The following is a 24,012-nucleotide window of genomic DNA, read 5'->3' on the forward strand; positions in this document are numbered from 1 at the left end:
GCCAAGACCCTCTGAAAAACGTTGTCTTCCATCCCTCCCACCTCCAAAAGGACCAAAAAGAAGTACTTTGTCCCAGCCAAAGGGTTTGAGTACTTTTATACCCACCCACCTCCGGACTCGCTGGTTGTCTCTGCGGCCAACAAAAAAGATAAGTGGGGCACACCAGCTCAACTCCCCAAAATAAAGAGGCGAAAAGACTGGACCTTTTTGGGAGATAAATTTATTCCACTGCCAACCTACAATTCCAGATGGGGAACCATCAGGCCCTTTTGGGCAGGTACAATTTTAATTCATGATACTCCCTCCATAAGTTCAAGGAGTCCCTCCCGTAGGTTTTGGCCCAAGAATTTGGCACCCTGGTGGAGGAAGGCACTGCAGCGGCTAGATGGTCCCTTCAGGTGGTGTGGGACTCGGTGGCTAAGGTGGTCACAGCGGCGGTGGTTATGAGACGCAACTCCTGGCTTCAGACCACTGGGCTTTCCCAAGAGATGCAGATCTCGATCCATTCCTCCCATTCAAGATCCAGACCTCCCATTCAATGGGAATGGTTTCTTCTCCAAACAAATGGATATGAGGTTGCATGAGTTGAAGGACACTCGGGCCACCCTTCACTCACTGGGCATGCATATGCTGCAGTCTGCACAGAAGCATTTCTGGCTGCCCCCACCACCAAGACCTTGGCAGCCTCGTCAGGGATCTGCTAGGAGAAGGGACAGACACATGAGTTTTAGTCGTCACCGCCCTTCCTCTTCCCACTCACCCATGCAGCCTGGCCTGGTGAAGCATCCCGGGGACCAGAAGTGCTCATTTTGAAGGTGCGCTCGAGAGCAACGCCCCAGTCAATTCCCTGTCTTTTCCTCGACTGTCTTCATCCCTACCATTCAGTCTGGTTGTGGATCACTTCAGACTGCTGGGTGCTGGACATAGTATCTCGGGGCTGTATCCTGCAATTTTTGGCCACCCCTCCCTCCCTCCTTCCCACCCCCGCTCTTTCCGTTCCTCTTCAGGAACCCTTCTCATGAGCAACTCCTCATTTAAGAGGTCGAGAACCTCCTGCACCTAGGGGCAGTGGAGGAGATCCCTCAGAACATGAAATGAAAAGGGTTCTATTCCCACTACTTCCTAATTCTGAAGTCAAAAGGGGGCCTCAGATCCATCCTGGACCGATGTTGCCTCAACAAGTCTCTCAAAAAGTTGAAGTTTCGCATGGTCTCCCTGGCCTTTGTCATCCCCTCCCTGGATCCAGGAGACTAGTACACTACCCTCGACTTAAAGCACACTTATTTCATTTTTCTATATTCCCAGGTCACAGACACTTCCTCCATTTCATAGTGGGCAGGCACCATTTTTAATTCACAGTGCTGCCCTTTGGCCTCTCATTGGCCAGGGTGTATGCCATTCATCTAATAGCCATGCAAGTGCCTGGAACCAGGAGAGTCATGGCGGATCACCTCAGCAGGACTTACTTCTCTCACCATGAGTGGTCACTCCATCCAGAAGTGATCAGTATAATATTCCAGAGGTGGGGGACTCCTCAGGTGGACCTGTTTGCATCCAGGCAGAACAGAAAGTGCCACATGTTCTGTTCAATCTGGGGAATGGACAGGGGCTCCCTGTCAGATGCCTTTCTCATTCCATGGTCAGGGGGACTGATGTATACCTTCCTGCCAGTGCTGCTGATTCACAGAGTCCTTGTGAAGATCAGGCAAGACAGGGCAAAAGTTACCCTAACAGCCCCTTCATGGCCTCTTTTTCACTTGTTCGGCACATTGCCGAGCCTTTCGGTAGCCACCCCGCTGCAGCTGCCCCTCTGGCCAGATCACAGAACCATGGCAGCCTTTTGCATCCCAACCTGGCAGCGCTGCATTTGATGGCTTGGCTACTGCATGGCTAAGCACAGATGAACGGGCATGCTCGGCCCTTGTCCAGAAGGTCTTGCTGGGTAGCAGGAAACCCTCCACCAGAGTGACTTACCTGGCTAAATGGAAAAGATTCACGTGCTGGGCCATGCTTCAGGAGATCCTAGATTATCTGCTGCACCTCAAACTTCAAGGTTTGTCCCTGTCATCAATCAAGGTCCACCTGGTCACTATATGGGCTTTCTATCCTCCATTCCAAGACAGGTCAATCTTTGTTCACAACATGATGGCACAGTTTTTGAAAGGTCTGGAGCATCTCTACCCACATGTCCAGGATCCTGTCCCTCCTGGGACCTGAATCTCGTGTTGTCGACGTTCATGGGGGGGGTCTCTATTTGAGTATCTGGCTTTCTGCTCTCTCCTACTTCTCGCCTGGAAAGTTTCATTCCCGGTTGTGATTATGTCAGCCTGCAGGGCGTCTGAGATCAGAGTGCTTATTTCGGAGCCACCCTATACAGTCTCCTACAAGGATAAGGTCCTGCTGTGACCGCACCCATCGTTTCTGCCCAAGGTCATTTCCCAGTTTCATACTAGCCAGGATATATACTTGCCCATCTTCTTTCCAAAGCCTCATGCATCGGATGAGGAGTGCAGGCTACACCTCTTGGATATCAGGAGGGTGCTGGCATTCTATATAGATACAACAAGGCCGTTCCATAAGCCAGTGCAGTTGTGTGTAGCGGTGGCAGACAGAATGAAAGGTCGCCTGGTGTCTGCTCAGAGGATTTCGTCCTGGATCACAGCCTGCATCTGCTACTGCTATAAGCTGGCTAAAGTGCCTCCACCGGCAATCATGACGACACACTCGACTAGGGCACAAGCGTCATCAGCGGCCTTTCTGGCACAGGTACTAATCCAAGAGATCTGAAGAGCCCCTACCTGGTCGTCTGTCCACATGTTCGCATCTCATTATGCGCTTACCCAGAAAGCTAAAGACGATGCTGGCTTTGGCAGAGCAGTGCTGCAAACTGCAAGACCATGCACTCTGAACCTGCCTCCATTGATACTGCTTGTGAGTCACCTAGAATGGAATTGACATGAGCAAGCACTTGAAGAAGAAAAAACAGTTATCCACCTTTTTTGTAATGATTGTTCTTCAAGATGTGGTGCTCAATGTCTATTCCATTACTCACCCTCCTTCCCCTCTGTCGGAGTTGTCGGCAAGAAGAAGCTGAGAGGGTTTAGGGCCAGTGGCACCCGATATACCAACACATGAGCATGGGACTCAAGGGGACGCCACAGCTGGTCCTAAGGCAAAAATCTCTGACTGCTCACGTGGGCGCACACACACCTAGAACGGAATGGACATGAGCAACACATCTCGAAGAACAATCGTTACGAAAAAAGTGGATAACCATTTTATTTGCTGGTTTCAGAATAGCAGCCGTGTTAGTCTGTATTTGCAAAAAGAAAAGGAGTACTTGTGGCACCTTAGACTAAGAAATTTATTTGAGCATAAGCTTTCGTGAGCTACAGCTCACTTCATCGGATGCAATGAGCTGTAGCTCACGAAAGCTTATGCTCAAATACATTTGTTAGTCTCTAAGGTGCCACAAGTCCTCCTTTTCATTTTATTTGCATAGCTGTAACTGGGGATAGAATTCAGCCCAATATTGTCAGCCCTGGAAGTGGCTGAAGAATTTAAGTAGCTTGTTATTTTAATGCATTATTTTTTTAGCCCTAGAGCAGGTGATACTTAAGAGTTAAAAAAACAAAACATTCAAAAAACCACACAACTGCAAAGGCAGAGACACCAGGATGTTTGCACATTTGTAACCTTTTGGCAGTAGATGTACTACACTGGTGATGTAATCTGTATGACACTTCCAGTATTTTAGATTCAAAGGAAAGCATAATTTTCCATGTAAACACTGAGTCTGACATTTAGTTTTGCTATTTGTTTTAATGGTTGCCTCAGTAACTAATAAATAGTTTGCGCTGAGTGCTTTAATAGCCAGTCATTTTGTAGAAATGAGAGTTGTCTAATCCTCCTGCAACCGCTTGATTGCTGCCTCATGGTTTAGGTGGCTACTTTCCTGGTGCCGTTGTTAAAGTGGTATTGGCTGAGCTTCTAGGATAAGATCTCATCTTTTTTTTTTTCCTCCCAGAAGTTTACAGCCCAGGAAGAAAATGTTATACTTGTGTGAAACGTGGTCTCATAAGCCTGCCATGGAGCGCTCTGTTCCATGCAAATCTTCAGAACCCATTTTTGAAAGTGATTGATATCAATGAAGAAATGTGTGGAATTTAAGACATTTTTATCAATCAGTAAGTTTGCTACCAAGAATTGGCTTTAAAAAAAAATCTGTGCAGAACTAAAGCTTCCCAAATCAAAATTGAGAACAAGTTTTTTAAAAGCAATTAGAGCTGATACAGCCATCAAGAAGAGAACAACCACTTTTCACCATTTTATTATGTGGGATTCATTTCTCAACATAAACAGTTCTCTTCAGTGTCCTAATTGATTTCCAACTTTTATTTTAATTCATACAGCCTAATCTCCTGGATACTTTATGAAAGCATACTGCACCCAGAGGGCAAGAGATTTGACCACCATGTTTTGCCTCAGTTGAGTCATAGTGTCCACCTGGAAGAATTTTTTTTTTAAAGAAAGTTTTACTCAAGCATGGTCAATATATTTCCTTTTAACTTAACAGCTTTCTGCCAGCTGTGCTCTCATAGCTGTTGGGGGAAGCATCAATAAGGTAAATGTACTTAACCCACTAGAAGACAGGTACAGAAAAAGATTGAGTAATTGTCAAATTCCATTGAAGTAAAATCTGAGGCTACAGCCATTACCTTTATGATGACATATTGTGAGGGAAGCTCACCTAATATACTAGTCTGAGGCATTGATGTCTGACAGACTCCTTTAGGGTCCTTTTTATATTTTATTTGACATATATTATATTAACTTTGACAAATCCCCATATGTTATCACATCACAAAATTGGCACCAGGTAGTCCCTTCTTGGCAGTTTCAGAAGGGAGGCCAGAGCTGAATGGTCCATGGAGACTAAACTCCCCTGTCACACTATAAGGGTATGTCTGCACTGCAGTCAGGAAGTGTGACTGTAGGCCCTTGTGGCTTTGAATGTCAACAGTAAGTTTTAGCAAGTAGAGTTAGTGAATATCAGTTTTATTTCTTACACACACATATGTGAACACATATGGTCTCTAGAGTAAAAAAAAAAAGGTCATAGTTCCTTAATTTTCTCTAAAAATAAAAATCAACAAATAAATTAATAGAAAATATACAGAGAGGAGCATGAAAGTTGAGAATTTTCTTCCTGAAAAGTCTCTGGTATTCTTTCTGTTATCCTAGCCTGTGGTGAATAGATCACCTTCCATGCTCCTCTCTGTATATTTTCTACTAGTTTATTTGTTGATATTTTTTAAGAAGAAAATTAATGGACTATAACTTTTTTTTTCTCTAGAGACCATATGTGTTCCTGTGTTTTAATAAAAGGTTGTAAAAGCAACATTCATTTATAACATTTGGAATATTATTCATGGAAAAATTATGCAAAGGAAAAAACAGTATAATCCTCTGGGATATTAAAGATATGTGGTAAACTTTTCCAAATGCTCTTGCCATAGTTCTCTAAACAGCACTCATCACATTCTTCTGCGTTTCTCTAATTACCCAATGTAAACAGTTTTTTTAAATAATGTTTTGATAGTTTTATACATTATTTTCTTGTACATGTCAGCATAGTCTTGACAATGATGAGAAATAATGAAAACCAAATTTGCCTTTCTCCATGCCAAGTAACTGGAAAATCCTGCTAAAAGTGCTTTGTCTCCTTGAAAGCCATAATGATAGAATAGCAATCATGGTAACAGTATGCACTAGGATAGGGGCCAAGGAGAATAAATAGGAGACTTTTCAGTAGCAAATGATCTCATTTAATGGAAAAAAGCACCAAAAATCACTTGATCTCAACTGAATTTAGAGACTGGAACTTCACTGTTGAGCAACAAGGCTAGGCATTTGCAACACACCAAGCAGAGTCTGGGATAGTAGTCTACACTCTGAAATAAAACCTAATAAATTATATGAGCTTTATTCTTTTTACAGGGAAGTCTCTTGCTGGGGGTAATGTTGAGCAACAGATCTTTTTTTTCAAACAAACCCAAGATTCTTTGGTGGTTCCAAACCCCTCCACCCCATGGATTCCAAAGACTTTTTTTAATTTGCAGGCAAGGGGGAAAAAAACTGCTTCAGAAGAATGAAGCAACAAATTATATCGGTCAAGCCTTTGCATGAGAGTAATCTAATCACTAGATTAGAATAACATAAAGAGTCATGTCTAAAGGTTAGGCAAAACATCAAAGCTCTTTCAAGTTGGGGTAGTACCACATTCAAATCAATAGTCTGCTCTGCTCCCCTTGTCAATGGTAAAATTCACTGTTATTTCTATGGAAGCACTGTTGTTGGGGCTCTTAAATGATATGTTGCAAAACAACCATGTTGTCAGTTTCAAAAAAGCACCTTGATGCTTTCTGGTGGAAAATATCTCTTTATGATGTGTTTCTACAATGCCTAGCACAATGGGGTTGGAACCTCTTATGCACTACTGCGGTACAGATAAATAATAATAATGGAGAGAGAGAGCCCTGCAAATCTGTGAATATCCACTTTATATCCAGGGATATCTGCATCTGGATGCGGATATCCACAGACCATATTTGCAGATCGTGCATCAGATGCAGATACATATTTTGTATCCACGCAGGGTTCTATTCATAGGCATTCATCTCCGATTGCGCATATGCAAAATCAGCAGCTGTGTTGCAAAATTCACTGTCAAGAACACCCACCCACATGTATGAAAATAAGAGTTGGACCAATGGCCTCTGTTTTCAAAGGGTAAGTTAAGCCCCTCTTTACTATTAATAAGAGTTGTGCAGCCAAATCCTTGAGTGCTCCACTGAAGAATGATTCACTCCTCATGGTCAGCATTAGGGCACTGAGACTCTTAATACTCACATACAAGTCTGACAGCTTACTCCAATGTGCAGGCATTATTATAGCTGGAGCGCTATAGGTTGCATGAGCATTATCACCGTTATAACCAGCTGTTTTCATTCTCTTGTAACTTTCATTAACTGTCAGGCCTTGTGTCGGCTTGAAGGTGACATTTTTTGGAAGTTGGAGCTAATACAAATATTTCATCCTTGGGGGGGAAAAGAGTAAAAAAAATATATTTTCCACATTATAAAAATATAATTGCAATTTTTTAAAATAGCACTAATGCCAACAGCTGAAATGGGAAAGCTGGAATTCAGCAGCGGTTTAGCCTTCACTGGCACAAAGAGGCTTTGAGTCTTCCAGTGAAAAATTGGTTTTGCTTTCATGGAATTAAGATTCAAAAGTCTTTGAATGGTTATGCTGTCATACAGTGGATATGGTTTTTTTAGCTGCTTTTATCAGTGGTCTAAGGAGAGAAAAATGCATTATGCATTTATGTAGAGCTGATCTACATGTGCAGTGAATGTGTGCAGCTTCTGGGCTCTGCACTGATCTGGACTTCTATTCACAAGACCAACCTTTGTTGATTGATACAATGCTGATGAGATTTAACTGAATAATTCAAGGATCCATGGTTGCAGACCTTTCCTGGGGAAATTTTCTTCCAGTTACAAAGTACTGTGTAACTACAAAAAGAAAAGGAGTACTTGTGGCACCTTAGAGACTAACAAATTTATTTGAGCATAAGCTTTCATGAGCTACAGCTCACTCACGGCTGCTACTCTGAAACCTGTGTAACTACAGTACTGGATAAAATAAATGCTGGGTACTTTGATTTCTGGAACTGAGTCAAAAAGGGCATCTTAAGATATGGATTTGCATTGGGTTTAAATTGGGTTCAAGTTTTAATTGTATTCCATAAAAGTCTTATGAGCTCTTTTTTGTTTTTGTTTTTTTAACATTTTGGCCTAAATGGGCAGTGGGCAAATCTGATGGTCAGAAATGTCTTGGTAAACTAATTCCTTCAGTTTTTTGATTGTTTGTATGTATGTATGTATGTATGTATGTATGTATGTATCATTACTAATCTGTATTTGGAATCAATTAGAGCTGATGCATTTTATTCTGTAGATGTATTTTTGAGTATGTGGTGGCCTCACGCATGTTCCCTATTATGTTAAAATGTTTAAAATTACCACTGTACACCAGTTATGTTGCTACGAGCTACATTTTGCTCTCTGTGTCAGTATTATAAGCATACATAGAATAAGCAAGATTCTGTCTTTCATCCTCACTAGTAAGAGATAATTTAAAAAATAAACTTTAATCCAGTATCCACCTCTAAAACCTATGATAAACATTTCTTGTTCCCTTTAGCTGGAGAGAGTTTTAGAAGGAAAAAACCCAGTGTTTGACAGTTTCTAAGATGGTATTAAAGAAGTCATAACTATCCTTTGGGGTAAAAGAGAAAAATGTAGTTAGTATGAGCTTGAGCTGTTATTGCTGCTATTGTTAAAGTCCAATCCCATTTAATCACAGGTGGACTTTGGGATTCAGTTGGAGGTGGCAGGGGTGGCAATGTCATGTGGATCCCCCACTCTAGCCCAGTTCGGTCAGGACATCTCTCGGAATCAGGATGACGAAGGCTCAGGGTCCCAACAAACAATGGGGGTAGCAGGATCCTGACACTCACTCCACTAGCCTCCCTTTGCTCTTCTCTATTTTCCCTCCAAAGTCCCCTTCTTTAAGGACCCACAAAAAGAATGGTGGGTGGAATAGCCCATCCCCTCATTATTTTGTCCACCATGTTAGGCCTAATGTCTGACACACCAGTTTCCACATTAATTTTCAGTTCCACATTTACTGTTTTTACTAAGCACAATATCAGCACACTCATTGATTAGGCCTTTTTCTTTACACTAATTTAGTCTTTGTCTCCTTTTCATACCTTTTCCCATTAACATTTGTTGTTATAAGTTATTGTGACATCTTAAGAACTTTCACTTACTCTTTACCGTTGAGTTTACAATTTGGGTAAATAGGAAGGCCCAATTATTACAACATATGACTCTCATTGATTTTAATAGCCACCCTACAGCTAAAACCCAGGCATCACTTAACAGTGTAATTGGAACAAAATATTCTCCACTTCCTAAGAGAACCCTACAATGTGCAGTCAAAAACTGAAGAAGCAGATGCCATAATCTCTATAACTGGGTTCCGCTAATCTGGTATTTCATCTGATCTCACAAAGGTAAACCAAATTAGGCCTGGGCATTATTCCCATAGAAAAATCCAAGAAATAGCCAGATTCTGCAGAAATTGATACTGGTGATTCAGTAGGGAATATCTTTTCTTCCAAATCAATACTGACCTCAGTGCTCCAGCATTATTCTAGGGTGTACTGTGGTGCTGGAGGGGTCATCTGTAAAATAGGATATTAAATGGAGGTCCTAGCCATTTATGGATGAAAACTAAGGATAGTTGTTTACAAGTTCAATGTTAAATTTAATGAACATTAGTAGCAATTTTCTACTAATTGATAACATGTTCCATTCTTCTTTCAAGAATTATTTCTAATAATTTATTGAAAAAGAAGGAAATCAAATGAAGAGGCTGCTCAAAAACAGGTTCCCAATCCATCATTACTTTCTAATCTAAATGCTTGTACTGTATAAGTAACTTTTACCAGTACACTAAAAAGCACCAGACAGTTTCATTGCAGTGACAACTATGGTCTGTAAAGGATCAGAATGATTGACAAAGATGGATCAAATTACTAGATGCTAACTATATTCAGTTACAAGTAGAAACCCAGATACTTGACACAGGTATAGGAATCCTGAAATGAGCTCCAGTTGACTGAACATTTGAGGGATTAGAGTACTGTGACAGCATCCATATTAGCTTTGACAGATATTCCTAATCATCTTCATTACAGAAGTTTTTTTGTAGCAGGCAATAAAGCAGGGCCTGCAGTATTACTTTCACTGGATATTTCTAGTCTTTAAATTATTTATGTAGATAATGGAATGTAATAGGGTCCACTAATGTTTGGAGAAAGCGTCTCTCAAAGCATTGCTTCTAAATAATAAATAAGAGAAAAATTCATAGTCAGACAGGGAATGTATACTATTGTTTGATAGTTAATTTACCTTATCTTGGCTTTGTAGCTTTAAGTACATTGAGTCTGTACATTGTGAATGACTGCAGAAATTAATAACAGGACTTCTATGCGTTTTATTTGGAAGTTTCCAATTTTTTTTGTATGCAAATGGAATAAAATACCAGAAGGCACGTCAGTATGTGCATTGGATTCTCAGATGTTGCCTTTCTAGCCATGCTGTATAAAGGAAGAAACATGCCAATATGAGCCTGTGTCTTATAGTGTTCCAACCCTTATTAGGTTTCAGAGTAGCAGCCGTGTTAGTCTGTATTCGCAAAAAGAAAAGGAGTACTTGTGGCACCTTAGAGACTAACAAATTTATTAGAGCATAAGCTTTCGTGAGCTACAGCTCACTTCATCTGCTGGTGATGGCTTATCTTAAGTGATCACTCTCCTTACAGTGTGTATGATAAACCCATTGTTTCATGTTCTCTGTGTGTGTATATAAATCTCTCCTCTGTTTTTTCCACCAAATGCATCCGATGAAGTGAGCTGTAGCTCACGAAAGCTTATGCTCTAATAAATTTGTTAGTCTCTAAGATGCCACAAGTACTCCTTTTCTTTTTGCAACCCTTATTAGTTACAGCAAACACAAAAAGCAATAGTTTTTGGGTTTCATTTAAAATAAATCATTTCTACTGACCTGCCTCCCCCCATTAGAGACTATAAATAATCTATTAACAAGGTGTCAATCCCATGGTAAAAGAAGAGCAGGAATTTCCTGTAGAAAGAAGAAACAGCATTTTCTGGGTTCTGTCTCTACTCAGCATCCTGGACAGTTTAATTAAATATGCATTACTTTCTTTTAAGTCTGACTGAATTTAGTGCTGGGAACAGGAATTTAGTGCTGGGAACTATTTATCCATCGAATAGTTACAGCACCGGCAGCAGCCATGCAAGCCTCCCCACCCTATCTTACCTCTCAGGATAACCTGTCTCCTGTTCATTCAGTAGTCTCACTATAGATACTACCATTAGGGAGATCAATTGTGATATGGACTGGTTCATCAGGAACTGGAATTAGACAATAACCTCATTTCACAAGACTGATGAAATAGTAACGACTGTCAGTCACTACCAGATGGTCAGATCTGAACTGGTGCCCTAAGGTGAAAGGCCCCATATCCCCCTTCTGCTTTCACCCTCCCACACAAGCCAGCTATTCCCTCAACATGACCCCAATTGGAGCAAATGCTTTAGAGGTGAAAGGCTCCATAACCTATCCCCAATCTGAGTTATCCAGTTCTCTTGCATACATTAAGAAGGGTTTCACCATTTTTTTAACCAGGTTTAGTTTTTAGTGTTTTGGTGTCTTAATATCTGCTTGATCTGAAAGCTCTTTTATTCTCCTTAAAAGGAATTATAATTAGGGTTCCCTGTCTGTTGCAGAAGTCACGGATTCCGTGACTTTTTGCAACCTCCGTGACTTCTGCAGTGGCCAGTGTGGCTGACTTCCGGGCCGCCCAAGCAGCTGGCTCCGGGGCCTGCTGCTCAGGTGGCTCCAGGGACAGACACACCTGACACTGCTGGAGAAGCTCTGCAGCCAGCCACTTGGGCAGCCCTGCAGCCAGCCACACTGATTGCTGCTGGAGTAGCCATGGAGCCAGTCTTCCTAGCCTCTGCTCAGACAGCCCCAGGGTGGCTAGAGCAGCAGCTGCTAGTGGCCCCCAGGGTGGCTAGAGCAGCAGCTGCTAGTGGCCCCCCGGGTGGCCAGAGCAGCCGCTGCACAGCGGACCCTGGGCAGCTGGTGCTATTGGCCCGGGATGCCCCCCAGTCCGCTCCCGCCCAGCAGAACCCCGCCCCACAATTTAGTCAGTGATATTTATAGTATAAGTCATGGACAGGTCATGGGGCCAAGAATTTTTGTTTATTGCCCATTACCTGTCCGTGACTTTTACTAAAAATACCCATGACTAAATCATAGCCTTAATTATAATCATTGCAACTTTAAATCTTAATATTTTTGTTCAAGGGCTTCTGTTTATTCACAATCTTGTGAATTGCACCCTCTGCTGCCTTAAGAGGGTACTATTTCTAAGAGTGTGACTATACAGAAGAAACTCTTAATGAAATATATTTAATGTGATATGTAATTTCTTTCTCCTCGTTTTGATTGGCATAGCACTTGAACCTATAAAAGTTATTTAAAACACTTAGAGCCACATTCTGCCTGAGATATTTGTGCACAACTTTGATCAACTTCACAGTGACTTATTTATGACTATTTCAGGACAGAATCTTCCCTTGCTGTTCATTTTCTGAGGGAAAGTTCTTTTGGGATTTTTTTGTACAGTGGATTGCTACAGATTTTAAGACATTTAATTGCTTTGAGCTAACTGACTTTTCACATTAGAAAACAAAGAAAAGTTACAAAGAACTTAGACCCTCAGAACTGTGGAGTTTTAGAAAATTTTTAATTATATTTTGAGATCCTATTGTATAGCAACCATGCGTAAATGACTTTTTATCATGTGACTTGCATTGTTAAATTGGAAACTACACTATAGCAACAACTAAATCTTTCTTGCTCAGGAAACAAAATATCTAGATCTCCAAAATAGAAGTTGAATTCATCTTCATGTTAATCAACTATGAATTATCATATATGCACTTTGTAATAGAATGTATGCTGAGGGAGAGATTTCCTTGACCAAAGTTAAAACCCCTTATGTTATCTGCAATAGGTTGAGTGAAATAGAAACTTTGATTATACTTAGTGACAACTAAAAGTGCTGATTTTAATCATTTCCTTCTTGTCCAGATCTTTTCAGAGGGTAGCCACCATTATTTCAAGGTTCCATTGAAAAAATGTATTGTTCCATTACATTTAGTTTGTTTACTCTGTGATCAGCAAGTTCTTTGTTATACATAGAAAGAGTAGCTCTGTCTGAAGAAGTCCTTTCCTTGTGGTCCTTTTCTTGGTAAAAATGTTTACTTATCTATTTTTACTGCTTCATCGTGTTTGTAAGCATCGGATTCTGTTCTTCCACATATGTACTAAATTCTAAAAATGCAGAGTATAACTATTATTTCATCTTACCTATACAGATGCTCCAATTTGGTAAGTGTCATATATTTTCATTTATGTGATAAAAAAGTTGTAGCAAGGACAAATGCAACAGAGAACACATTCAGATGAGCATTGGGGAAAAAAGGTGAAAGACAAAAACAGATAAATTCTCTCTTTGTGTGTACCCACCAAATGATGATCCAGTAAATGATATGTTTAAAGTGTTTATTTTCTCTCTTTTGGTTATAAGGACCAATGTCATCTCTCTCCTTCCACAATATTGGTTTGTCCCTATGCACTTTCTTTGTCCAACTAAAAAGTAGGATAAAAGGTGCTACTGGGAAGCTGAACAGACAGTTTTCCCATTGCTGACACTGAGAAGCCATTGTAATTTGCTCCTACTGATGGCTCAGGTCATGGTAGCATCTTTGAGCCTACAATATGGAGAAATTACAATGTAAATAATCTTTCACCAAGGTCTGTCTGTTTCACCTAAATAAGTAAAACTCCAGGCTGACGGCTGGACTGGAAAGTAAAAAGTCCTGGATCTATTTTATAATATCAACTCTTTTCCAGTTAGCAGCTCCCTCTTATTAATGGATGCACTGTTCTTTCTTGAGGAAGCAACTGCTCTTTGACTTACTGCAGTCTGTGCCATGAGGTCTCAGGCCAAAGCAGGAGAAACTGTTGTGGAACAAATTCTATGCCTGTCCTGTTCATGGTGTTTGGTCTATGTGGCAGATGCCCAGCTGTTCCTGATATTAGCCTTTCTCCAAACCCAACTCTTACACTATGCAGTGGAATGTTCTTCTGCCTCAATTTAGGAGCATTTTAAACCAAAGCTCCTCTATATGGGTGCTGATGGCACCTATCTATTTCCAGCACATACATGTCCAAACCAAAAAGATATCTCAGCTGTAAACTTGGGATGAGGAGAGGGGGATGTTTGTTCAGTTAGACATGGCTTTTCACATCACAGAATTTCCATTGCAATTGGCCCCCAGGGGCATTTTCAACAGAGAGGCCATAGATACTAAGCTCTCCTCAAACCTTCAAGAAGTGTCCTCTGTAGAATACTGGGGAAGCTTGCACTACTGCTGCCTGAGCTGTACCTGAACTGGGGACAATGTGAGCAGCCTTTTCCAAGACCATCCCTCTGGAGTCTGTCACCAGTGTTAAAGTCACAACTAAACAGTTTAAAAATGAAATATAACTGTTTACTGTGAAACAAAGAATTGCCTTAAGTGCAGTAACCTACTTCCAAAGACATAAGAAGTTGCTAACTGTGTTGTTCTCTGCTTCCTGGCCAAGATCATGCAAGCCTCTTGCAGACAGCATTCAGGAGGAGGGATGAGAGCAGCCTTGCATGGTGACTGTGGACCCTGATAAAATCTGAGAAATGAGAAGGAGGATAATTTTCAGTGAGACTTTCCTAAATTCCCAAAGATCATAGATAATTGAGAAATAACACATCTGTCTGGCTGTAAGCTACATGAAAAGTCCCCGCTTTCTCTCAGATATTCATGCTATGAGTCAATATGAGCAAACTGTTTACAGCTGGACGGGTTTCGAACCAAATTCAGAACATATGTTTTGTTAGACATGACTGCTTACCCCTGAAGCACAAACTGACTTTATGGCTGTGCAAGTTATGTGTTGGCAAATCCAACGGTTGTAAGTGTCCAAGACTTTTTGTGGGAGTCCATCATTAATAATATGTGCAGGAATGTTTTGAGGATGACTTCCATTTCCATTTTGCTTTATTTGATTGGATCCTTTATAAAAACAGATGGTGTAACCCAGTAGGTAAGCGACACTATTTCATAAATGCAGCTGCCTTTTGAGATCTGTAACAATCCAGTTTAAGTAGTGGCTGTTTAATCATCAGACCTTATTTCTGAAAGTCTCTGCTGGATTTCTGAGCCCTCTCAAAAATGAAGAAAATAACCAAAACTAGCTCCCGAAATGTCTGTTTTTTGCATCAGTTCAGCATTAATTTATTTCTACTTTTAGGTCCATCTCAGGTGTCAGCAACTGTGAGGTTCAGCAGGAGACCAACTTGTCCTGATGCCTCAGTGTCAGCCAGACTCCCAACCCCTCCTGTACCAAGACACAGGAAGAGTAACAGCCTGGGAAACAAGTGGGTGCTTCACACTGTCTCAGCTTCTGTCAGTTCAAGCATCATTAGGGATTAATCCAGCAGTTGAAAGTTCTTAGATATTTCAGACAGTTTTCCTCTTATGCCCCTCTCCCATTTCTAGTCCTATAGGAGTGATTCAGGCATTAGTTTGTGTGCTTCAGGATTTTTCAGAAAGATGTCTTAACACTTTTCTGTTGTTTTGACTGAAATCATGCTTCCTGCTAGTGCCAGGAATAGTTGGCAATACTTACTTCAGTGCCATTCTTATACTATCCACTTTGATTTGTGTGACTGTCTGATGTGCATAACAGATTTTTAACATCTCAGTGATCTATCCAAGGAACGTTACAATCTCCATGGCACCCACTACTGTTCTGAGAAGTTGTGGCCTTTCTGTACTGTATTAGCTGAATTGTATGGGTTAGAGAGAGACTCCCTCTTTACCATTTATTGAGGAAAACTCAGATCAGTGACAGCATCTCCTTTCTACATCTACCCAATTTTACAAGAGGATGGACTGTGGCAGAGAGCTCATGTGACTTGTCCAGTATCACACAGTGTCTGTTGATTAGGTTAACTGAGGATCATTCAGCAGTGAATTAGCTGTGTAGCATGCAGTCTCCTATCTATGCTTCTTACCACTAGATTACACAGCCTCTGTACAGTGAGGAGTCAGAGCAAATAAATTAAAAGTAATAAATTCCCATCTGCACAAATACAACAATTGTTAACTATACACACTACTAAATCCAAAGCCTGATTAGGTTTAAATGCAGCATGTATATAAGCAGTAGGAAAATGTGAGAAGTCCCATTTAACTGCTTGCTATTAAAGAACTTATTGACATTCATGATCATTGTATGGTGAGGCAAAGTCTGAATGGAAAAAAACAGGGATGAATGAATGATATCAGATTACGTAAGAGCTTTTGCATTTTTCTTTTCTTTCCCAACTTTCCAGTATGATGTGTCAGTTCAGTGTAGTTGAAAGTAAAAGTGCAACGTTTCCAACAGAGAAGCCACGCCACCTGCTGGATGACAGTGTCCTAGAATCCCACAGTCCTGTCAGAAACCACACTCTAAACTCAGTTTTCACCAATGGAATTTCCATAGGTAAGAACTCTATGGCTCGCTGAATTCTCTGCTTGTCTGTCTCTGCTGCTTGGAAATATGCAATGGCACTTATAACTACAGAAGCAGAAAGATTGTTTAGCTTCTAAACAAAGAAAGACTGGTCACTTTTTTGGGAGGAAGTAGATTGGAACCACCTCTCAACTGCCCCGAGGCCTTGTGAACCCACTCAGTTTTTGTGCAGCTTAGCTCAACTCATCCACATAGATTTATTCTCCCCCCGCTAGAGATTGTCTCACTAGAACAAGATAGAGAGGGTCTGGGGGAAGTTCTGCCAATGTCCATGTTCTACATAAATGGGATGTCAAACCAGCACTTTTTACCACCAAATAGTTCCCTAATGAAATGAGAATAAGTGTAAGAGCTATTTTTGCATAAGACCCATGTTTTTAACCTGTATTAGTGTAAAGTGAGGTTGGCCTGGGGTTTGTCCTATAATGAAGGCATTGCCAGGAGCAGATAGGAAGCAGAGTAACCTGAACAAACCACAGTAAAAAGAAAGAAGAGCATTAGTGCAATATGCTTTTAAGGATGTGGGAACTGTTTAAAGAAGCTTATTGTCAATAATTAGAGCCATAAAACCTTTTCTAGTCTTTTACTGGTTTACTGTAGCTCAAATCTATATGGAAGAAAATCAAAACAACTTATTCAAGATAGGAAAAATTGGGGTTGTCAATCTTTGCAGTTTTGAGGAAATTAATCTGAAACAAATGTCCATTCTAAAGACAGGACTATGCAATAGGGTCATTTAAACTACTCACATGATCTTTCTGACCTTTGTCCCAGTTCTGGTTTGTTGTAAAAGAAAGCTGAAACAAAAAAGATTAACTTTTTCATTCACTGGTGTATTCCTCTTGAAAAGTCATTGTTATGCTGCTTGCAAAAGCAAATTGGCCTTAAAGTTAAAGCTGACAGGTTCCTTCCCAGACTAACATGCCAAGATGCCTTGTGATTAAATCAAATAGGAAATCTACATTGTTTCAGCCAGACGTTGAATCATCGAAATTCAATTTACCTTACTCTTACTGTCTTACTAGCAGCTGCTAGCACATCACATAGTAATACTCCTGAGGGCATTCTGCACCAAAACAATTAAAAATTCTATGCACAATATTTTAAAATTCTGCAAAATTCTACAAGTTTTATTTGTGACTAAATAAATGCAGAGGCTCCAGCATGGCAATGGGGAGCACAGGCCACTAGCTGCACAGAGGAGGAAGATCACCCTGCAGCCCCCCCACACCCAGGACACGGACTCGGCGGTGAGGCTGCACCCGACCCTGACACAGCACAAGGCCTGGGCCTGTCCCAGAAACACCCTGGAGCCCTGCCCCTCTGCGCCAGGCACACCAGGTGTGGGCAGGCTTAACCAGACAAGATCCAAGTGTGTGGGGCTCAGTGTGACAGGATCCAGGTGTGGAGTGAGAGGATTCTGTGTGGGACAATCTGGGTGCAGGCAACTCAGTGGGGGGTCTAGGTATGGGGGGATCTGGATGCACAGGGGCTTGTTGGGGGGTTCCAGGTACAGGGGCAATGGGACTCTGCAGGGATTTCCAGGTGAAGGTTGTTGGGGCTCAGCGGAGGGGTCTGGGTGTGGGGGGCTTAGTGGGGGAGTCTGGGTGCTGGGGGAGTGGGCTTGATGGAGTGGGGTCTGGTAGAGCTAGTTGGTGGTCAGTGGTGTGAGGGTCTAGATGTGGGGGCTCAGGGTGGTGCAGGGGGTGCTGCATCAGGGTGGGGGTTTGAGTGCACTCAGTGGGAGGCAGTCTGGGTGAAGGGGTGGAGGTCTGGAGGTGGGGGGTCTGACTGCAGGAGGGCTCCAGATGCAGGGGTTGAGGTTCAGTGGGGTGGGGTTCAGATATGGCGGGATGGGAGGTTCTGGATGTACTGGGTGAAGCTTACAGGGGTGTCTGGGTATGGGAGGTCCGGATGCACAGGGGTTGGATGGATGGGGGAGCAGCTCCCCGTACAGTGACCCCTCCCGTCACAGCTGAGGAGTGATGGGGGCAGGCAGCAGGGGAGGATGCTGAGCTTTCTGCAGCTGCGGGAGGTTTCTGCGGGTGGGTCTGACACAGCCCCAGCCACTCCTTGCAGGGGAAGAGGAAGGTCCCATCCTCTCCTGCCTCCAGCCCAGCCTGGACTAGCAGCTGATCCTGGCTCAGGGTAGGAACCACTGGCTGGGGTGTCCCTAGCCCCATGGTGATTTACCTCTCCGCCGGTTGCTCTGGGTGCCTGAAACATTGTACCTGTGCTGCTTGGAGTGGTGCGTGACTACTCTTGCAGCTTCCTTTGCTTCCCTGTCAGAAAATCATTTTTCTGCGGGGAAGCAAAGAAATCTGCGGTGGACATGAGTTCTGCACACGCACAGTAGTGCAGAATTCCCCCAGGAGTAACGTAGGGCAAGTAACTCTGGCCTGTGTGAGATATCAACTACTTCATTAGGGTTCTACAGAAGAAGGATGCTGGTGGCAGCAGGTTGTTATGGTCATAAAGGCATGACTGTGGGCTTATCTACACTGCATTAGTCCACACCAGAAGGGTGTAAATTCTACTGCGCACTAGTGTGTCACAAACTAACTGGCCCATGAGGCCCTTGCTGACATGCAGTAAAAGTTCTCTAGTGCATGTTAATGTAGTCATGTTTCAAACAGTACTAAGAATCTGCATGGTAGTCAACAGAAAGTCAGTATCACAACCAGGCTTCAGTAGTCAGACCTAGTGGTCATAGCCGGAGTCAAGCCAAGAGCTGGAACCGTAATCAGGAATCAGGAGTCAAGCTAGGGGTTGGAGCCAGAATCAGAGGTTGGACCAGGAATCTGAGTCAGAGTCGCAAATCAAGCCAAGGGTCAGAGCCGGAATCAGAGGTTGGACCAGAAATCTGAGTCAGAGTCGCAAATCAAGCCAGGGGTCAGAGCCGGAATCAGGAGTCTTGAGCCAGGGGTCAGAGCCAGGGCTGGAGTCAGATGCTAGGGGCAGGGATCAGGAACCAGGAACAGAACAATGAAGCAGGATCCAGGGACAAGTCAGAAAAGCAGGACTTAGTAGTCAGGTGAGAAGGCAGAGTCTGATGTAGCAGCCAACCAGGAATTCACCCTGTTGCAGAGACCACTTCTTGGGCCTCCTTCTGGTTTAAATAGTGCAGCTGAATCAATCGGTGAGCATGAGCCTGCCAGTAAGGACACCCGTGGGTGGTACATCTGATGGGACCAGGGTTCCATTAGTCTCTCAGCCCCTAGCTACTAGCAGGGTACCAGGTGGCAGCCAGAATGCAAAGGCTGCCTGGGGAAGTGCAGATCCAGGTTTAAGACCTGTGGATCCCACAGGCACTTCCTTATGTTATTTAGCCTATCCCCAAAGTAGAAAGGAGATGGACAGGCTAGAAGTACTTTTGACCAAGAAGAACATGGGATTTTCACTAAACTTCTGAATTCTCCTTAACCAAGAGGTAAATGCAGGACTGAGAGAGAGCCCACTCTGCTTTATACTCAGCATTAGCAGATCATTCATTGACATATTACGGCAAAATCTGTTTCTGCACAGCTGAGGCTGCATTTCACTCAGATGGCTATGCCAGGGTCAATGATAAGGTATGAGTGACATGAAGTGGACAGGGACCATTGATGTAAATGGCATCAAGCTAATATCACATGGCTCCAAACAGTGACACAGAACTAATATGTTCTCCATGTTACAAATTCTGTTGCTTGATAAAAAGACAGTGAGTGTCATCTCTAATAGCTTTATTTTAATTTTAAAATGTTGGGGTAGAAATAATTCAAGGTCACTCTACAGACCTGACTTTATTCTGTCTTCCTGCGGTATTGAAGTTCTGTAGGAATAGCAGCAGCATGAAAATTAAAACAAAAGGACATATTTAAACGATGTATATTTAAAATTACAGCAGCAGCAACCACCCATTCATCAGAACTACATAGTGACAGGAAGGATCATGCAATCTATTTCTGAAGTCAGATTTTATCCTGATCTCTAAAGATTGGAATTTTCAGACCTAGCTTCAGTGATCTGTTTCCATAGTACTGTGTCCAAATTCTCCTAGTGATTCCAGGTTCTTGCAATTTTAATTTTCCTTGAGCTTTTCACTTATATATATTCTTTCTTTTCTAGGAAGTAGTGAAAGTTCAGAATTTAGTGAGGAGCTGTCTTCAGGGCTTGAAAGGTGAGTTATAACCCAGTGTCTTCATTTTCCTCACTCAATACCACATAAAATCACTAAGGGGCTAATTGTTTTTAGGGGCTAAGAAACTGTTACAATTGCCAAAATAGGGATATTCCAGTAACAGAAAAAAATCTGAATCAGGAGATCCTTCTGAAATCATTGATAACTAATTCTTAGGAAGAGAAATGACAAACATTTTGAAGAAATGCATCATAAAAATATGTATTTTGGATTTAGACTATTCAAAATTATAAAACTGCTACTCAACATCAGTGGCAGAATCTGAACCTATAATTGTAATTTGATTACTATGTTGTTATCAAACTTAGGTTTGTGTGGACCATGCGGTTGAAGGGTCTTTAATTTAGCAGAGAAAAGCAGAAGGAGATCCAATGGCTGGAAGGTGAAACTAGGCAAATTCAAACTGGAAAAAGTGCAAATTTTTGACACTGTGAGTGCAATTAACCATTGGAACAACTTAGTTGATGCATATGGGGGCTTCTCCATTACCTGGAGTCTTTAAATCAGGTTTGAATATCTTTTTAAAACACTATGTTCTAACACAAGGCAATATTATTGGGCTTGTTGCAGGAACCATTTGGTGAAATTCTCTAGTCTGTGTGATATGGAAAGTAAAACTAGATGGTCACAGTGGTCTCTTCTAACTTTGAAATCTGTGAAATCTATAGCTTTAGGCAAACTGGTCAACTGACCAAAATACAGTACATTGAATTATCTGAATATTGTAAATCCATAAAAAGGCTTTTCACAAGCCTCATCACACATTCCAATTCTGAGGTCTCATTCTTATGATTCCTTATGATCGTAATGAGGATGGGAAATGTTACAAATGGAGGTAATGCTGACTGTATGTGTTACTAATGTGTAAACTGATTAATCAGAAACTCTGCCTTCAGCAAGCACTTTATTCTTTTCCTCTTCTACCCTCCCACTCCACTTCATGTGAACTATCTGAATAAAACAGTGTTTCAGGAAGGGGCAGCAGAGCATCTGCTTTGTCCTCATATCTTTGGTTGTCAATGGAGAGATTGCCTTATAGTTTGCAGGACTTGCTGGATTAAAAGCTTTAAAAATAGTATTATCAATAAACTTTACCATAAATAAAAAGAGACTAGTGCCAAATTCTATTTGTTTATGTGCCAGGCCAAATAATACCAGAGTGTGTACAGTTTCCTGAATCCCCATGTCTAAACAATGCTCCAATAAATCCAATGCAACTAAATATGTATAATATTAAGACCACATCCGTTTTCAGAAATATAAAAAGCTGTGTTTAAGGCACCCACTTAGATTCCCATATCAGACTGTTTTTGTGACTCTGGATGGCAGGCAGATGCTGAGGAATGTGGACCTTAGTATGTGAACTCTTCCATAAACTACTGATGAAATCTGTACTTGTATATTTTTATATTGAAAAGGGACATTAACTCTTATTTGCCGACAGAGGGAATTATTTTCTGTAGAGTTACATGTGCTTCTATTTACAGCATGACTCCCTTCTGTGAGGAAATAAATCTAAGGTATATCCATATGTCTGAGAAAACCTGCTTTACAATCCAAACATTGGTTTATTTTGAATCTTAAACATGTTGAATCATCAGCTTGATACTCTAGACCCTAATTATTAGGCATCTCACACAAGGATATCCCTTTTTAACTTGTATTGGTACAAACATAGATTAAACAGTGGGGTCAGGGCAGACACAGTAGCTTTTTTTTTTTCCAGGGCATACATTAGCTATATACATAGAATACAGTGCATGATCTATTAAAGAACATTTATTATAGCCACAAACACCCACTGACTAAGTTTAGAACTGCTATACTTTATCACATCAGTCCTTATAGGACTAAAGCTTCCTAAATACACATTAAAAATAGAGCATACATTTAATTCCTTTCCTTTATACTAGACTTAAGGATGTGCTATCTCTATCTCAAAAAGAAACAAAAATCTGGGGAAAACACATCAGATAGTTAACAGAAGATAGGGAAACCACTTCCCTTGCCAAATGGCCCCTTCAGGGTTACAGCTACTTGGTTGTGCCATACTTAAAGGGTCAGTTCCAGAAAGGCATGCAGGGAATAAAAATCCTGTAAGAAGGCAACCCTGCTCTGGGAAGAATTAGTAGAGCTATGGAAGTCACTTAGGAAAATGTCCTGTGATAGGAACTGCTTTGGTATTGTGCCTGTTATCAGCATATCATATGTATATCATTGAAATAATGAAACCCATTTATATAGCATTTATGGGCAAATCCTAAATTCAGTGCTCAATGGGGAGAAAATGGCATTTCAAAAAACCCTAATTTGTTACTCTTTTTGCAATATCTTTATAACTGTTTTGTTTATTTTGTTTGTTTCCTGAATTCCTCATGTCAGTTTTTGTATTATGACAAGAATATGAATCCAAAAGCCAAATTCCTAAATAATCTATTCCCAAAATGAACACTCAGAATAATCCTTCCTTGTTAGAGATAAAATGAAGAGTAAGTCCAAGTAAAAGGAAATATCACATTCTGAGCTGTGGAAAACAGATTCACAAACCCATAGATTGTGAATTATTCTTTACCAGCAAATGCAAGCTGTCTGTGCAGTGTTCAGCCTCAACCTGGATCTTTCCCTATGTTTGTTCATTCACAAAGATTCGTATTCCATAAAAACATGTTGCATTTCTTACAGATGTTGAAAATACTTGTTTTTATTACAAACGTGAAAATTAAATCTTTTCCATTTCTAAGTAAATACAGATGCCTTGTAGTCTGATTTAGAGATTAGTATCATATGTCTCGCTCATTTTATTCCTTATGTGTTTTGAATGGACGTTCACCACAGCATTTATGGTACTAGAAAAGAACTCATGTTTAAATTTACAAACAGGGGTCGGCTGTATGCCACGCTGGGGCCTAACTGGCGAGTACCAATTCGGAATTCTCCCAGAAGTCGAAGCTGTGTCTACAGGTACAATTAGGTGGTGGGTCTGTTTCTCTCCACATGCAGTGATGAATTCTCATTTGAGACTCTCTATTTTCCTTAAGTAAACCAAATGCATCTTGTCTCCAAAAGTATCACTGGGTGAACAAACTAACTCATTGGGATTCTTTTTCCCTTCCATTTCTGCACAAAACTCCCATTGAGCTAATATAAGCTGTATGTGCTTAGCCAGAGGAGAGAAGAATATTTCGATAGAGATTCAACCAATAAATACATCTGGCTTCCAAGCTTCAGAAGCTGATTGGTGTTGGCTTCTATGACATTGCATAAGCATGTTTGTCATGAAAGCTGGATGTTTTCTTGCTTAATTTGGGGGTTTAAATATATTAACTATGCAAAGAAAGTTAAAAGGATGGCTTCTTGGTCCTTCTGTATAATTTATTTCCTGAATTAAACTAGAAATATTCTTCTCATATTGTCTAAGTCAGATAGAATATACTTCATTGTAGCGATTTTTGTACAACAAAGACGTGTTAGCTTAGG

At 41.3% G+C, this 24,012-nt stretch overlaps 1 protein-coding gene and 1 long non-coding RNA gene across 35 annotated transcripts in view; one reads left to right on the plus strand and one right to left on the minus strand.

The window, feature by feature from the left end:
* RALGPS1 (Ral GEF with PH domain and SH3 binding motif 1) overlaps nucleotides 1–24,012 on the plus strand; it is a 443,114-nt gene that overhangs the window by 406,154 nt on the left and 12,948 nt on the right. For 16 of the 17 annotated variants that reach the window (XM_043498706.1, XM_038375127.2, XM_038375136.2 and 13 more), the window contains 4 exons: nucleotides 15,084–15,210; nucleotides 16,171–16,322; nucleotides 20,463–20,514; nucleotides 23,416–23,496. In XM_043498706.1, the coding sequence (XP_043354641.1) occupies nucleotides 15,084–15,210; nucleotides 16,171–16,322; nucleotides 20,463–20,514; nucleotides 23,416–23,496 (412 nt within the window). The remainder of the gene's footprint in view (nucleotides 1–15,083; nucleotides 15,211–16,170; nucleotides 16,323–20,462; nucleotides 20,515–23,415; nucleotides 23,497–24,012) is intronic. The other variant, XM_043498710.1, reaches the window with a different exon arrangement.
* On the minus strand, nucleotides 205–17,443 carry LOC122456875. 18 transcript variants are annotated; one of them, XR_006276018.1, is made up of 8 exons: nucleotides 17,102–17,443; nucleotides 14,329–14,462; nucleotides 10,980–13,504; nucleotides 10,050–10,237; nucleotides 6,913–7,099; nucleotides 1,975–3,210; nucleotides 1,467–1,691; nucleotides 205–700 (listed from the first exon to the last, which is right to left on the minus strand). It is a non-coding gene; the product is annotated as an uncharacterized LOC122456875 (long non-coding RNA). The 18 variants fall into 18 exon arrangements; XR_006276022.1 differs by having other exon boundaries at nucleotides 1,467–2,940; nucleotides 3,053–3,210; nucleotides 17,102–17,440; XR_006276021.1 differs by having other exon boundaries at nucleotides 1,467–3,210; nucleotides 10,980–13,064; nucleotides 13,260–13,504; nucleotides 17,102–17,439.

This window comes from Dermochelys coriacea, chromosome 16 (genome assembly GCF_009764565.3).
Source record: "Dermochelys coriacea isolate rDerCor1 chromosome 16, rDerCor1.pri.v4, whole genome shotgun sequence".
NCBI lineage: Eukaryota > Metazoa > Chordata > Testudines > Dermochelyidae > Dermochelys > Dermochelys coriacea.